This window comes from Aegilops tauschii, chromosome 3, assembly GCF_002575655.3.
Source record: "Aegilops tauschii subsp. strangulata cultivar AL8/78 chromosome 3, Aet v6.0, whole genome shotgun sequence".
NCBI classification, from domain to species: domain Eukaryota; kingdom Viridiplantae; phylum Streptophyta; class Magnoliopsida; order Poales; family Poaceae; genus Aegilops; species Aegilops tauschii.
The window spans coordinates 442,853,816-442,869,321 of NC_053037.3; the positions used below are offsets into that span (position 1 = coordinate 442,853,816).

Here is a 15,506-nt window from a genome sequence, read left to right on the forward strand (position 1 = left end):
TCCTGATAAACATTGCCAAGCTTAAAACTAGATGGCCCTAAGAAACTATCTCCACCAATGTGTCATGTCAAGAAAAGAAAAAAAGGAACCCCTCAAAAACAAAAAGGAGGGAGTGCCCCTGGCCAAGGCACCGACTGAGCACAACCATGAGAAAATAAACAAATTCGAGAAAACAAACAAAAAAAAACGAACAGAGCACACAATGCACACAACCATGAGAAGATAAGCCTGAAGTACATTTATTTAGTGCACAATAACCTGGATAAACCATACTGCCATACTGGTGGCGCATACAAACCATGTTGAAGGACAACTTGCATCAACACACCGATGCAAATTCAAATGTCTTGGATGTAAAAGTGCATCAAACACAGATGCCTCACACGAGTACTAGCAATTCAAATGTCTTAGATGTGACAATACCAAGTATACGACAACTTCCAGGCTTCGGTGACAGCACACGAGCATTTGTGTGTTGCCTAAAATCCGTGAATCTTGATGCTCTCTTTCTTTGCAAGTCCAGCCTAACCAAACAGGAATTGTCAAATTAAGAAGATGAACGACGCAACAGTCAATATGCATGACAATATAAAATGGCATTGTAAATTACCTGAACTAGAAAAGTAGCAACATTTTTACGCTGATCACCTTGGAGTTGGATGACCTGAAAATATAGAAGATAACTCATCAGCATATACACACTTAGATGAGAGAATTTTGCTACCAACAAAAAAAGAGAACCTCGCTGTACCTGGCCTAGTTCTGGATCCTGGACTACAGTACCATTACAGCAGAATTCCTTTTTGAGATCCTTGAGAATCTTGTTGTAGCTGTAGTCTTTCTTCAGACCCTGAACAGTTGTCAGACTCTTTCTTCCGTTGCGCTGCTGGACACGCACATGCACATAGTTCTTTGATCCAGCACCAGCGCCGGAGTCCTCAGCATTTGCCTCAGCAAACGGATCTACAAAGAAGATGCCAAGTCAACTTCTGGGTAGAGGATATACTTAGGCAAGGCAACCAGAGGATACACAAATCAGTGTACTGTACGCAAACCAAAAAGATGCATATTTCTGTGGCATAGTCATCTGTGGACACACATCTTCATTAATACAGATAAGATATGCATCAGCGCCACCTCTAGAGAAGGTTAGGAAAAACTCTTGTCCAGCATGATAAATGTATGTTGGTATACAACAACTACTACTAACTCATGATCAACTAGATGTGGTATTCTGTTAGTTAATAGAATTAGATATTGAGAACAGTCTATTAGGTAATTTAGGGTAAGAGAGAACGTAAGAAAAGACAATCTATATAGGTTATTTATAGGCAAAACAAATGATCCATGTTTCTGTAATACAGTGATCTGTGACTGTGCATCTTCATTAATGCAGCTAAGCTATGTACCTGTGCCACCTCTAGGGAAGGTTAGCAAAAGCTCTTGTCCAGCATGATACATATATGTTGGTATACAACAACTTATAATCAACTAGATAATGGCATGCTGTTGGTTAATGAGATTAGATATTGACAGCAGTCTATTAGGTTAATTCAGCGGGAGAGAGAACGTAAATAAACAAAATCTACAGGTTAAGGACTCAAATTGATCTAGATTGGCAGGTGTGATTCCCTAATGAAGAGATAATGAAATGAGTGCATACCAAAAGCAGTTGGAACCTGGACGTCGAGATCAGACATGAACTTGTTGTTTGGTTTGATTGGCCCCAAACAGACAAGGCTCTATTTATTGTCTTGATGTGTGAGCTGCAAAACATCCCAAACGATCACAAACCATCCAGCAATACGTTAATTCTGAATTACAACATTCATTCTGGGAAGAAGATAAGCTAGAACTGAGCCACTGATATGCAATAGTTCCTAGATAGTAGGATAGTACTTGGTGCTAACAGAAGTTGCATCTGAGTTTCTTCTTATAAGAAGATCTCTATTAAGTTATTATCATAATAGCTGATGAAATTTAAGAAATTCAGAGTTGTAGTACTAGATCATCATGGAATATAAGGCAGATATAGTCACGCAATACAGAGGGTACTCAGCAGTACAACATCGAATTAAGTGCACAGGACATTCAGCATAAAAAACGAGGGACGGTGTGCAAAACGCAAGCATAAGCCCCATCCTTGGTCACTTCCAAAATCCACATAGAAAGTAGAAGACCTCCTTATTAACTACAAGGGAGAACCTAAAATCAGCCCACAAATTTGCTAAATCACAAACAGCATGTCCTAATATTTCTCGTTCTATTCATCAGGAAATAGATGAACCAAGCCACAATCGCATAGATCGACAACAAAAGAACAAGGTACTCATCTAAACTGTTCGCGCGGACAGATCGGTTCAAATCGCGGCCGCACGCCTAAGCGAATCCCCAATATCAGACACCCGAATTAGCAGAAAATCAGCCAATCAGGTACGGAAACCACCTAAACTCATCATCCACCGCACAAAACAAACCGATTGGGGCCAAAAATCGGCACACCGAAAAACCAACCCAACAGCCCTATCGAGATCTAGGAGCGGGCGATCGATTGGACGGCGCAACCACAACCGATCGCGAGACGGAGTCCACCGCTAGAAATCGAGCCGCGGGGGAGCAGGGAAACGTAGAATCGGCCGATGGGGGGGAGGGCGAGGAGGGGAAAATCACCTTGTCCGGTGGTGCGAACCGCAGACGGCGAATGCGGGGAGGAGGAGAAAGGCAACACGGGACGAGACGACTTGACCTCGGGGGAAATATCTGTCTCCTCCTCTCTCTCTCCTTCCGCCCCGGTTCCACCACCGTCGGTTATAAAGGAGCACGGCGCGTATAAATTAGGCGGACCGACGATTAAACGTGGAGACAGGATATTCCGTCCGTCGGTTCTACGCTAAATTTAGCCTTGGCGTCGGTTCAGGCCCATTAGCAGATGGTGGTGTTGTAATCTTTGTCCTGTTAGTTTTGTTGGGCCCGATTCTTAGGCGTCAACCTTCCCTAATCACAAATTAGAGTACCCCCCATAAAAGAAAACAAATTAGAGGTGCCCGTTCGAGATGAAAAATCCCTTTGCAAAGTGCATATGTTTTGGTGGGAAAATGCCTCTAGTGACAACACCTTTTCTTAGAAAGTTGTGAAAAAAATTAAACTCGTGACGTTTATAAAAAAATTGAATATTTTTTAATTCGTGAACATTTTTCAAATTCAGGAACATCTTTTTAGAAATCCATTAACATTTTTTTAGTTTCACCAAAATTTTCAAAATCAACAAAAAAATGCGGACCAACAACAACAAAGAGACAAGCGAAAAAATACTTGTGTTGGGGTTTCATGTGATTTTCTTAGTTTTGGGTTGACAAATAAGGCACACGTCCCATGAGATAAAAACAGGCGCAATAAGTACAAGCACGAAAAAAAAACACCTGCAACACTACAGAGACAACGACACAAAAGAAATGTAAGGGAACCACCAAATAGAAAAGGCAAGGAGATGGTGTGACGTCACTTAAAAGTGCAATAGCTATTTTTCATCTAAATGAGCCCTAGAGAAGGACGCGCTATTCTGATCCCGACTTCATGTGCGCTTAGGTGAACAGTATAATCAAATTTTTTTTGTATGAAATATTTACAAATATTTTGATAACTTGCAAAATTTCATCACCATATGATATTCGTGGAAAAAATGAAAAAAATCAATACTCCAAAATGTTGTTTTCAAAGCATTTTGGAGCATCAATTTTGTTGGAGCATCGATTTTTTTGCCACCTCTTCCACGAACTTCCTTTCATGATGAAATTTTACAAGCTATCAAAACATTTGTCAATGTTTGACACAAAAAATCAGATTATTTCTTATTTTACTGTTCAACCGAGCTCACTTGAGCTCGGGATTAGAACAACACTTTCGCCCTAGAGAAACCCTAAGTAAGGATATAAAAAGAATATGAATTTTCTAGTTCTCATCTAAATGAGGATTAACAAAGTATCATCTATATTTATGCCATTTAACTTTACATGGGGGATTCGTGCTGATACAACATGGACACAAATGCACATTAGAGCGAGTACAATAATGGGTTTATAGCCCACTTGCTTACATGGCGGGGAAAATATATGTCTCCTCCTCTCTCTCCTTCCGCCCCGGTTCCACCACCGTCGGTTATAAAGGAGCACGCCCCATATAAATTAGGTGGACCGACGATTAAACGCGGTTCTACGCTAAATTTAGCCTTGTCGTCGATTCAGGCCCATTAGCAGCAGATTGATGGAGTTGTAATCGTGTCCTGTTCGTTTTGTTGGGCCCGATTCTTAGGCGTCAACCTTTCCTAATCATAAATTAGAGGTACCCGTTCGATATAAAAAATCCCTTTGCAAAGTGCATATGTTTTGGTGGGAAAAAATGCCTCTGGTGACAACACCTTTTTTAGAAAATTGTGAAAAAGTTAAACTCATGAAATTTAAAAAAATTTGAATATTTTTTAAATTCATGAACATTTTTCAAATTCACGAACATATTTTTAGAAATCCATTAACATTTTTTTAAGTTTCAACAAAACTTTCATAATCAACAAAAAATGCGGACCAGCAACAACAAAAAGACAAGCGGAAAAAAACTTGTATTGGGGTTTCATGTGCTTTCCTTAGTTTTGGGTTGACAAATAAGGCACACATCCTGTGAGATAGAACAGACGCAGTAAGTACAAGCACGAAAAAAAGACCTGCAACGCCGCATGGATGACGACACAAAAGAAACATACGAGACCACCAAACAGAAAAAGCAAGGAGATTGTGTGACGTCACTTAAAAGTGCAACAACTATTTCTCATCTAAATGAGCCCTAGAGAAGGACGCGGCTATTCTGGTCCCGAGCTCATGTGAGCTCAGTACAATCATTTTTTTTGTATGAAATATTGACAAATATTCTGATAACTTGCAAAATTTCATCACCATATGATATTCATGGAAAACATGAAAAAAAATCAATACTCAAAATGTTGTTTTCAAACGCATTTTGGAGCATCGATTTTGTTTTTTGCCACCTCTTCCACGAACGTCCTTTCATGATGAAAATTTTACAAGCTATCAAAACATTTTTCAATGTTTGACATAAAAAAGTCAATTTATTATTTATTTATTTTATTTTATTGTCCAGCCAAGTTCACTTGAGCTCAGGATTAGAACAACACTTTCGCCATAGAGAAACCCTAATTAAGGATATAAAAATAATACAAATTTTCTAATTCGCGTCTAAATGAGAATAACAAAGTCTCATCTACATTTATGTCATTTAATTTTACATGGAGATTCGTGTTGATACAACGTGGACACAAATGCACACTAGAGCAATAATGGGTTAATGGCCCACTTGATTACATGACATTTTCGCCTATGTGGCGGAGAGAGACATGAAAAAATAAGAAGAGTGTGCTCTCATGCAAAAGCCTAGCTATATGCTAACTTCTAGGTATATACAATAAATGCAAAGAAATAGAGAGAGATGCTTAAAAAGGTATTGATCTTATAGCCAGCTTTATAGCTTGCCTTACTATATAAGTGGAGGTAGTGTTATGCACACGATGGATTTTTGCACGATTCAAACACAACAGGTCGTCCAGACCATTGGATTGCCTCATTTCTTTAATCGACAATTGTATTTTCCGAACGTTCGGATCTTGGGAACAGATCCGAATGACCTATCTAGCGTCGGATGAGGATCGTGCGGCTCGCATGCCCTTGATTCCCTCCCGCAACTGGCGCGTCCCTCGATCCCCTCCCATAACTCCCCTCGTGGTTTAACTGCTCCAGCAAATTCTTCTCCGACTCCTTAATTACCGCGATTGACGTGCGTCTTAATTTACCATGCGAAAATACCCTCCCGCAACTCCTGTGGTTTTTTAAGACTAGCCACAATGGGTAGTAACATAGACTAGTAACATGAACATAGACTAGTAACATGCATATGTTACTAGCCTATGTTACTACCTCTATAGTGGGGAGTAACATATGTGTAGTAACATGCAACACTTCATTTATTAGTCTATAGACTCATCTTGCCTTGATTTGTGCGATGGTACTCATACTACTAGTAACTAGTCATGTTACCACTTTCCCCTCTTTCTTCATTTATTACTTGCCACATCATCTATTTTATTTAGATATGTGTGATGTTACTACCTATGTTAGAATAGATGATATGGCAAGTAATAAATGAAGAAAGAGAGGCATGTGGTAACATAGCTAGTTACTACTATTATGAGTAACATCACACATATCAAGGCAAGATGAGTCTATAGTCTAATAAATGAAGTGTTGCATGTTATCACACATATGTTACTCCCCACTATAGAGGCATGTTACTACTCTATGTTATTACCCATTGTGGTTAGTCTTACTCCCACTGTGGATAATCTAACTGCCCAAGCGAATTTTTCTCTGACCCCTTCCTTAATAAGCGTGATTGATGTGCGTCTTAATTCGTCATCCAAAAATATCTCCAAATCCTTAACTAGCGTGATTGATGGGTATCTTAATTCTGCATGTTATAAGCATGTTCTTCTTTTTTAGGAAAAGACTATGTGCAGATTAAGAATCGACCTCTCAGCTTTGCAATTTATTTAGGGGGTGTTTGGTTCAAAAGTCCTAGGACTTTTTCTAGTCCCAGGGACTAATAAAAAAGACTCTCTAGTAGAGTCTTTTTCTAGTCCCTGTAGAAAAAGTTCCTCCTGTTTGGTTCCTAGGGACTTTTTAGGGACTTTTTCTAGTCTCTGGGTAAAAAGTCCCTGAACCAAACACCCCCTTACTAGGCTGTTTTACATGTCAAAAAATATTTACTAGGCTGTTTAAATGGACGGACTAACCACCTAACCTAGGCGTTCGTTGTGTATAATATATGAATGTTACATACAACACTTTTTCTATTTTCAAGAGTGTTGGCACGAAAAAGAGCTGAAAACACTGTGATAATTTTTTTACTACAGAGAAATATTGATGAAACATACTATGACAATTTCTATGTACATAGCATGATAATCTATGCACCACACAGCTGATAACTTACGTACGAACACCATGATAACTTTGACCTGAGAGAAAAGTTGTTGAAAAAATACCCCGATAACTTATGTGTAACAGTATGATAATATACACAACAGTCCTCATAACTCACGTATAAACATCATGATAATTTTTGACCCAAGGAAAAACGTTTTTGAATACGTACTCCGTTAACTTTCTAAATAACATGGTAATATACATAGTGTGACGTGGTAACTCACGCACGAACACCGCGGTAACTTTGACCCGGGGTGGGGGTGAGGAAGTTGTTTGAAAACATGCATACCCGCTCCTGATAATTTCGTGTAAATAACACGGTAATATACACACTGTAGACTTGATAACTCATGTACAGACACCGCGGTAACTTTGACTCGGGGTGGGGGGAGGGGAGGAAGTTGTTGAAAACGTACCCCCAATAATTTCTATATAAATAATATGGTAATATACACACCGTTGACATGATAACTTACGTACAAACACCACGGTAACTTTTGACCCGACGAAAAAGTTGTTGAAAATATACTCCCAACAACTTCTGTGGAATAATATGGTAATCTATGCACTGCATACCTGATAACTTAATACAAATACTATGGGCACTTCCGACCCCGGGGAAAAAGTTGTTGGAAACATACCCTGGTAACTTTTGTGTAAACAACACGATAATATACGCATTGCATACCCGATAACTCACGTAGTAACATCGTGGTGACTTTTGACACGGGAAAAAATGCTGAAAACATCGCGGTGACTTTTGTAAATGACCTGGTAATATTCCACCGCTTACTTGATAACTTACATATAAACACCCACTATCGGGGATATACCCCGCAGTATGACCTGACCGGATATACGCTTCATCGGTAACCTGCCTGAAGACTGGCGACTCACTGGTCAGGCGACTCACTGGTCAGTCGACTCACTAATGACCCCGACGGCGGGTCAGATGGAGACAAGGCCCAAGGCCTGGTAGGCCGGTTCATGTTATGATAGGCCGGTTTAAGAGGAAAAGGCATACGAAATATTTCCTTACAAAGGAAGCAAGACTAGGATTCCACTAGTAATAGAGTAGTCATAATCCTACTAGGACTCCACATGTAACCCGCCCCTCCAACTTATATAAGGAGGGGCAGGGCACACTAAGGAGGAGAAGTCTAGATAAACAGACAAGTCAATAGCTCTCGAAATAGAGCACTCCTGTAATCGTGATCATCATCACCAATATCAGTGAAGCAGGATGTAGGCTTTTACCTCTACCGTGAGGGGCCGAACCTGGGTAAAATCTCGCGTCTCTCGTCCCACTCAACCCCTCTCAAGCTACCACATAGATGTGTTGGACTCACGACTAAGTCCTCACACTAAAGACATCTGCTGTGACAAATCCACGACACCCACGGAAACTTTGACCCTGGGGAAAAGGATTTGTTGAAAAATATACCCCCAATAACTTCTCGTAAATGGCATTATAATTTTACGCACCACAGACTTGATCATGGGTGGCCAACGGGGCGGCTTGGTATCCACCCAACCCGCACACGCCTAAACGGGCTTGGCCCAACACGAGCCACAAAATTTTGTTCATAAGCATGCCTTACAGTGTCTACACGTGGATCTCACCTTGCGCCCTAGGCATGACACTGGGACGGCACAACTCGGCACACACCTAAATGGGCCTGGACTGACACGACCCCGCAAAGTTCCGTTTATAAGCGAGTCATGCCATGTTGGCACGTGGACCTTATCCCATGGCCGAGGCACGTCACCGATGGTAGGTGGTATTACAAACATGATAATTTACTTACAAACATCATGATAACTTTTCGCCCTAGGCAAAAAAAGGGAGTAGTCGAAACACTCCGGTAACTTCAGTGTAAACACCATGATAAGTTAGTAGTACATGCATGGTAATTTTTGACTAAAAAAAAAGTCGCCGAAACATACCAACATGGGATCTAGTTTCGAAGATCTCGTCGCCATGATTTTTTACATGAAAACGAATTTTGAAGCGGAGCGACGGTTTAGGCTACAAAACATTTTTAACTTCCAAAATAGAATGAATATTTGATGACGTCATCATTTCTGTCTTTATGTGCATGCATGCAAACTTGCTCCACCGTACTCGCTCCCTCTGTTCCTAAATATTTGTCTTTTTAGATATTTCAACAAGTGACTACATACGAAGCAAAATGAGTGAATTTACACTCTAAAATATGTCTACATACATGCGTATGTGGTATTTCATTTAAAATGTCTAGAAAGACAAATATTTAGGAACAGAGGGAATATTTTTCTTTGATAAAGTAGTGCGGAAGTAGCGCTAGAGTGGGATTAGCAAGCGAGATTAGCGATTAAAGAAGGCAAGAATCATCGTTCGGATTTGTTCCTAATGTCCAAACGTTTAGAATCTATCGCTGTCCTTCTTTAATTTGTGTGGCCTCTAATCATGTCGTGCACAAATCGTCCATCAAGATCGTATATACAACACTATCAATATGAGTGAGTATAATAAATGACTATAAATGATATGATAGCTTCGTATAGCCATCAGCTGGCTATACTATTAACCATGCCCTTAGCACACATGTGTCTATACAAGTCTAAAAGAGTAACGAACATCAGTTATATTTTTAACAAATCCATACTACAACATGACAACAAATAAAACAAATTTTTTATAGTATGGCCAGTGGCTGGTTACGAACTTGACTACCAATCTCTGAGTGCTTTCCTGACAAATGCGTCGTTGACTGTACCAATAAAAGACGCAGATACGAAACTCTATTTCTTTGTTATTTATGTATGTAAGATGCATTTGACTCTCAAAAATCAAGCTTTATCAAGAATTAATCTAATTATCTATTCTGCACAAAGTTGATATTGTCATGTTAAGCACCTCCTATTATGAATTTGTAACCATTAAACAGACATTGAACAAATCATGGTCAGAGCTCATATTTACACTGCCAGAATACACTCAGTAATCCTCAAAAAAAAGTTCAGCAAGTACTCCCTCCGTAAATAGATGCTCTAATATTTTTCTTTACAGAGGGAGTATTTATGAACTTTTTCAAGCAAAAGTGTACTTCTCTTCCAAGAAATAAAAGATCAGCAGGCTGCACTGACGTCTCCTCGATAACACCGGAAGAGCTGGCACTACGTATGGCATGGATGGTCGACGCGCTAGTCAAGTCAATCTTCTCTCCGGAAGAGATGGAAGAGATGCTCTCTCATCAGCAAGTCAATGTTCTTGGGATCGCTCACAGCCACGGGTGATGGACCCGTACAATCATATGCAGCGGCCAGGAAAAGGAAAGGCATACAAAACCCGCCGCCGATTGAGAACCACCACACCTTCAATACGCGCACGAGACCATCCGGAGGGCCCTCGATTTGATTCCCTGTCTGAACGGAGCCCTGCCCTGTTCTAGCCTACAGCAACCGGCAGCATCTTCAGCAATTTCGTTGCCTGCACGCCACACGTTTTTGTTTCCATTACTTCTCGTAGGGAAGATGATATGATATTTATTTACTACTACGTAGTACTTGCTAAACATGCGAATGAACAAATTGAAAAGCCGCGCTTCAGGAGAAGGGAAAATAAGTGCAATATTACAGGTTTGAACTGGGAGAATGCTGGAGCGGGGAGAAACGCAACGCGTTTCAGCTGAGCTAGTTCCAGGGAACTTCAGGGAGGAAATTGGCGTCGATAGCCGAAAGATTCGATTCATGCCAACTGAGCCTGTATCTTTGACCTTCCTTTCTGCACATGGACAATCAATTAGTCATCATACTACAAGACAGAGACTAACAGGCCTATAAATACCATTACCTGATCATATCAGCAAGTGCTTCCATACCAACATGGATTTCCACTCTTCCCCTCGGCGTTTTCCGGCTTACCTCCTACTCTGCTTATGCCTTATGATAAGCATAGGCAGAGGGTATGGCTCTCAAAAGGTATGGCTGATTCATCACCCTGCATTTTATAGCATAGTGTTGGTTCTGTTCGATACTAAGATATGTTTTCTGTTCCTCTCCACGCATAGCTGTACATCGTTTACCTGGGAGAGAAGAAACATGATGACCCTTCTCTGGTAACAGCTTCGCACCATGACATGCTCACCACCATTCTTGGAAGGTAAACCTCAGAACAAGTTTGCCATCTTTCCGAGTTCGGTTCTGATCTTCTGACGGGCCATATTATATACTTTTAAAGGACAGAGTATTTCGTTCGACAATTCCGAGTAAGGCTGTCGGTTTTTTTTTTCTCATCACTTGCTGATTTGTTTCAGCAAGGAAGATGCGTTGGCCTCCATCACTTATAGCTACAAGCATGGCTTCTCAGGCTTCGCGGCCATGTTAACAGATGACCAAGCACAAGATCTTGCAGGTGGGCCAAGTTTGCTACAAAAATTGCTTCGCTGATTCTCTGTTGATCTAACACTATCCTGTTAAGATAACCGAATTGGGGAATTCAATCCTGATGCATGATCCTTTCTTCTGAAGAAAGAAACGTATTTGGTGATTATTATTTGCTCATTAGTTAAGCTGTTTATCTTTCTAATCATCGATATGAGTTCGAGGCCGGGCAGTCATATGGTTCTTATTCCTGTTTTGAGGAAACCTACTCTCGATCAATGTATGGTCTCTTTTCTGCAATACAACTTATTTGTAGTTATACACTCATTTAGTACGAAGCTGCACATCTGCAGTATCCTTACGATCCTGCCTGATTACTATTTCGATTTTTCCTATTTCTTAGGTGACTGAAAAATAACTACTTTTAAATCACTGCTGAGAATTGTCCAATCAAACTTCAGAATTCGTGAAAGGGTAAATAAGGGGCGAGAAAATTTTGATCTTGGGACTATCAGTGGTTAACTGAGAAACAGACAATTTCTAACTCGGGTTATGAGGATCCTTTCTTTCTGTTACTCTGTGATGTATACACCACATAGATAACTAACTGGCGGCTTCTGATATAGAATTTTCTCATGTATCTATTTGACATGTTCAGAGCTACCTGAAGTTATCAGCGTTACTCCAAATCAGCACCATGACTTGATGACCACAAGAAGCTGGGATTTCCTTGGCATGAACCTGGACCATCAGCCACCTAGTAAACTTCTGCAGAGGAGCAAATATGGAGAAGATGTAATTATCGGGATATTTGACACTGGTCAGTCCTTCATTGCTAACAAGTTAAATTAGAAAGAAAAAAAAATCTTCACCAAGCAAATTCCTGCTAAAACACTGCAAATGCAATTGATGCAGGGATCTGGCCTGAATCAAGAAGCTTCAGCGACGAAGGATACGGACCAGTACCGTCACGATGGAAGGGTGTGTGTCAGCTGGGGCAGGGCTGGAACAGCACCAACTGCAACAGGAAAATCATAGGCGCACGGTACTATCCTGCGGGTCTGGACAAAGCCGACAAAGCGAACAATTACATGTCTGCACGGGACATAAACGGGCACGGGACGCACACCGCATCCACAGCAGCTGGTGCAGTAGTAGAGGGGGTCAGTCTCCATGGCCTGGCAGCAGGGGTGGCACGCGGTGGTGCGCCCCGAGCGCGCCTTGCAGTGTACAAGGTCGCATTTGAGGGCCCGAAGAAGGTGCAGCTTGCTAGTGCCGCGCTGCTAGCAGCTCTGGATGATGCAATTCATGATGGAGTAGACATCCTATCCCTATCAGTCCAGTATAATGACAATTCATTTGGTTCACTCCATGCAGTCCAGAAGGGTATTACCGTTGTTTATGGCGCCGGAAATAGTGGGCCTAGACCACAAGTCATTTCTAACACAGCCCCTTGGGTCATTACAGTCGCAACGAGCAAGATCGATCGGTCTTTTCCAACTGCCATTACCCTTGGAAACAACCAAACCATAGTGGTATGCACTAGAGAAACATGATCTTTGTTAGAATCCTGGGAGGCAACTTTGCTCCACCTATCATCCTCAAACACTTACCACTCAATATTTATGCATAACTTTTTCATATTTGCAGGGTCAATCACTCTATTACATGATAACAAATGAATCCAAGAGTGGGTTCCAGCCACTTGTACAAGGTGGAAGGTGCGTCAGATGCTATTCGGTTTCTCAATTAACTACATTTATAAATATATGTCATTTTCTGCTTAGGCATTAAATTTCTGAATCCAGTTGAGCAATTATTGTGGTCTTTCTGTTTACAGCTGCTCAATCGAGGCGCTAAATGGCACGGAAATCAACGGAAAAATTGTTCTATGCATTAAAGAAACTTTTGGCCCAACAGCAGACATTCTCCCAGACGCCATAACAAATGTTAAAAGTGGTGGGGCATTTGGTCTTATTTTCGCAATATATACCATAGATAAGCTTTTGAGCACCGAAGATTGTGTGGGCATGGCATGTGTCATTGTCGACATTGATATTGGGTTTCAAGTTGCAACATACATTGGAAGCCAAGGGTAAGAACCTATTTTGTGGCCTTCCATGCTTAGTTGCTTACAGATGTTATCTTTTATCCAGCAATTATTTAAAGACTCAATAAACTGTGCTTTAACTTGAGCAGCTCGCCCATTGCAAAGATTGCGCCAGCAAGTACTATAACAGGAAACCGAGTTCCTGCTCCAAGAGTCGCATTTTTTTCTTCAAGAGGCCCGTCCGCCAAGTACCCTACAGTTCTTAAGGTACACAAGCTAAAATGAGCGCATTCTGTTGTCCTGTGCAATATATATACTATTATTCCAGAAACAATTTTCGGAAAAACACCAACTAGTAGGGATTGATCGTAAGATTTCTCTCAGAAATAGGGACGTTAAGATGATTTTGTTTGACAGGTTAGCACTACCTTCATACGGTGAAATTATCTTAATCCCATTATAACTACTTTAACAGCCTGACATAGCCGCACCAGGAGTGAACATCTTAGCAGCTACAGGAGACGGATATGTGTTCGACTCAGGGGCATCAATGTCAACCCCACATGTAGCAGGCGTCGTAGCATTGCTAAAGGCTGTACATCCTGATTGGTCTCATGCCGCCCTAAAATCAGCAATTGTTACCACTGGTAAATTCCTAAAACATTATATCCACATGAAACACTATCCTCATCAATCCACTCACACTTTCTTAACAACAATTTGTTCTTCTTTGCATGGGTAAAGCATCAACCAAGGATGAGCATGGCATGCCGATGCTAGCAGAAGCACTACCCCGGAAGGTCGCCGACCCATTCGACTATGGAGGGGGAAACATAAATCCCAACGCAGCTGCCGATCCCGGCCTTGTTTACGACATCGATCCGAGGGACTACAGCAAGTTCTTCGCTTGCACGATTCAGAAATACGCTATCTGCAACATTTCAATATCGCCGGCATATCACCTAAACCTGCCTTCCATAGCCATTCCTGAGCTAAGGGGTCCAATTAAGGTGCAGCGAGCAGTCACGAACGTCGGCGAGGTCGACGCGGTTTACCGAGCCGATATACAGTCCCCCCCAGGAGTGAGGATCAAAGTCGACCCACCAACCCTAGTCTTCAACGCGACAACGAAAGTGCACGCCTTCAAGGTCAGCATGACGCCTCTGTGGAAGGTGCAAGGGGACTACACGTTCGGCAGCCTGACTTGGCGCAATGAGCACCACTCGGTGAGGATCCCATTAGCAGTCCGGATCACAATCCAGGATTTCTACGCCGATGTTGCATAGTAACTAGGAAGGTCATATGAAAAATAAAGATTGGTGATGTACTTAGGATTTGTAATTTGTACTTGAATAAATTTGTTTGCAAGAGAACACTACTGTTTTTTCAAATTTGTCTGAATGCTCGGTTCTCGATTTACCCCCGACGAATCACAAAACAGAAATCGCTGTAGAGAGGAGGATGGCTGGGACGAACCTGGCGGCGTAGACCGCGGAGAGCTTCGCCGGATTAGCCGTGGCGAGAGCCGTGACGTGAGTGCGGGCCCGCGTGCGTTGCCCTCCGGCCGCCGGAGTCGACGGGGATCCCGGTATCGCCGTGCGGCTGACGGCGATTGTTCCCAGCTAAACCTGGGCATCCTCCGGGCCGGGCTTTGCTCGGGCTGTCATTATGATCCTGTACATGGGTCTCACTAAAATGGGCTTTGCTATCATCCAACTTCGGCGTTGAGCCGCACATCAGAAACTAAGTGACGCACTGTCTCAAAAAAAAAAGTGACGCACTGTCTCAAAAAAATAAAATCAGAAACGAAGTTGTATGCCAGCCAACGAGATGCTGAAACGAAGAGTGTAGCTTTTATTTTTGAGCACAACGAAGAGAAAAAAAAGATGGTAACTAACGAACATCAGAATTTTTGGACCTCCCAGTGAACACCCTCAATTTATCTGATCACCGTCGAACGAACATCAATTTTTCCATCAAACATGGCAATTTTCTTCTCTGATCATGGCAAATCCTAAAATGTTGGCATGGCAACTTTAGTTGCG

At 41.7% G+C, this 15,506-nt stretch overlaps 2 protein-coding genes and 1 long non-coding RNA gene across 4 annotated transcripts; 1 reads left to right on the plus strand and 2 right to left on the minus strand.

The window, feature by feature from the left end:
* Positions 1–215: 215 nt before the first annotated feature.
* On the minus strand, positions 216–2,856 carry LOC109749560 (protein translation factor SUI1 homolog). Its single transcript, XM_020308502.4, has 5 exons — positions 2,671–2,856; positions 1,664–1,766; positions 752–963; positions 611–664; positions 216–524 (listed from the first exon to the last, which is right to left on the minus strand). The coding sequence occupies exons 2-5, from the start codon at positions 1,698–1,700 to the stop codon at positions 480–482; spliced, it is 348 nt and encodes a 115-aa protein (XP_020164091.1). The 5' UTR covers positions 1,701–1,766; positions 2,671–2,856; the 3' UTR covers positions 216–479.
* Positions 2,857–9,979: 7,123 nt separating this feature from the next.
* On the minus strand, positions 9,980–15,146 carry LOC109749563 (uncharacterized). 2 transcript variants are annotated; one of them, XR_012205276.1, is made up of 6 exons: positions 14,938–15,146; positions 12,076–12,179; positions 11,114–11,500; positions 10,882–11,028; positions 10,666–10,812; positions 9,980–10,518 (listed from the first exon to the last, which is right to left on the minus strand). It is a non-coding gene; the product is annotated as an uncharacterized lncRNA (long non-coding RNA). The 2 variants fall into 2 exon arrangements; XR_006672332.2 differs by having other exon boundaries at positions 11,114–11,552.
* Positions 10,769–14,852, plus strand: LOC109749562 (subtilisin-like protease SBT3.8). The gene is made up of 10 exons (XM_020308504.3): positions 10,769–11,009; positions 11,099–11,190; positions 11,345–11,442; positions 12,070–12,231; positions 12,327–12,946; positions 13,062–13,132; positions 13,252–13,506; positions 13,611–13,728; positions 13,937–14,108; positions 14,206–14,852. The coding sequence occupies exons 1-10, from the start codon at positions 10,914–10,916 to the stop codon at positions 14,745–14,747; spliced, it is 2,226 nt and encodes a 741-aa protein (XP_020164093.1). The 5' UTR covers positions 10,769–10,913; the 3' UTR covers positions 14,748–14,852.
* Positions 15,147–15,506: the final 360 nt, after the last annotated feature.

Excerpts from the sequence above, each read along its gene's own strand:
- LOC109749560 (XM_020308502.4), bottom strand. The coding sequence starts at position 1,700 with ATGTCTGATCTCGACGTCCAGGTTCCAACTGCTTTTG. Across the intron at positions 964-1,663 it reads CCAGGTTCCAACTGCTTTTG|ATCCGTTTGCTGAGGCAAAT; the intron begins GTATGCACTCAT and ends TCTTCTTTGTAG. Across the intron at positions 525-610 it reads TTGCTACTTTTCTAGTTCAG|GCTGGACTTGCAAAGAAAGA; the intron begins GTAATTTACAAT and ends CTGTTTGGTTAG.
- LOC109749562 (XM_020308504.3), top strand. The coding sequence starts at position 10,914 with ATGGATTTCCACTCTTCCCCTCGGCGTTTTCCGGCTTACCTCCTACTC. Across the intron at positions 12,232-12,326 it reads TATCGGGATATTTGACACTG|GGATCTGGCCTGAATCAAGA; the intron begins GTCAGTCCTTCA and ends CAATTGATGCAG. Across the intron at positions 12,947-13,061 it reads GAAACAACCAAACCATAGTG|GGTCAATCACTCTATTACAT; the intron begins GTATGCACTAGA and ends TCATATTTGCAG.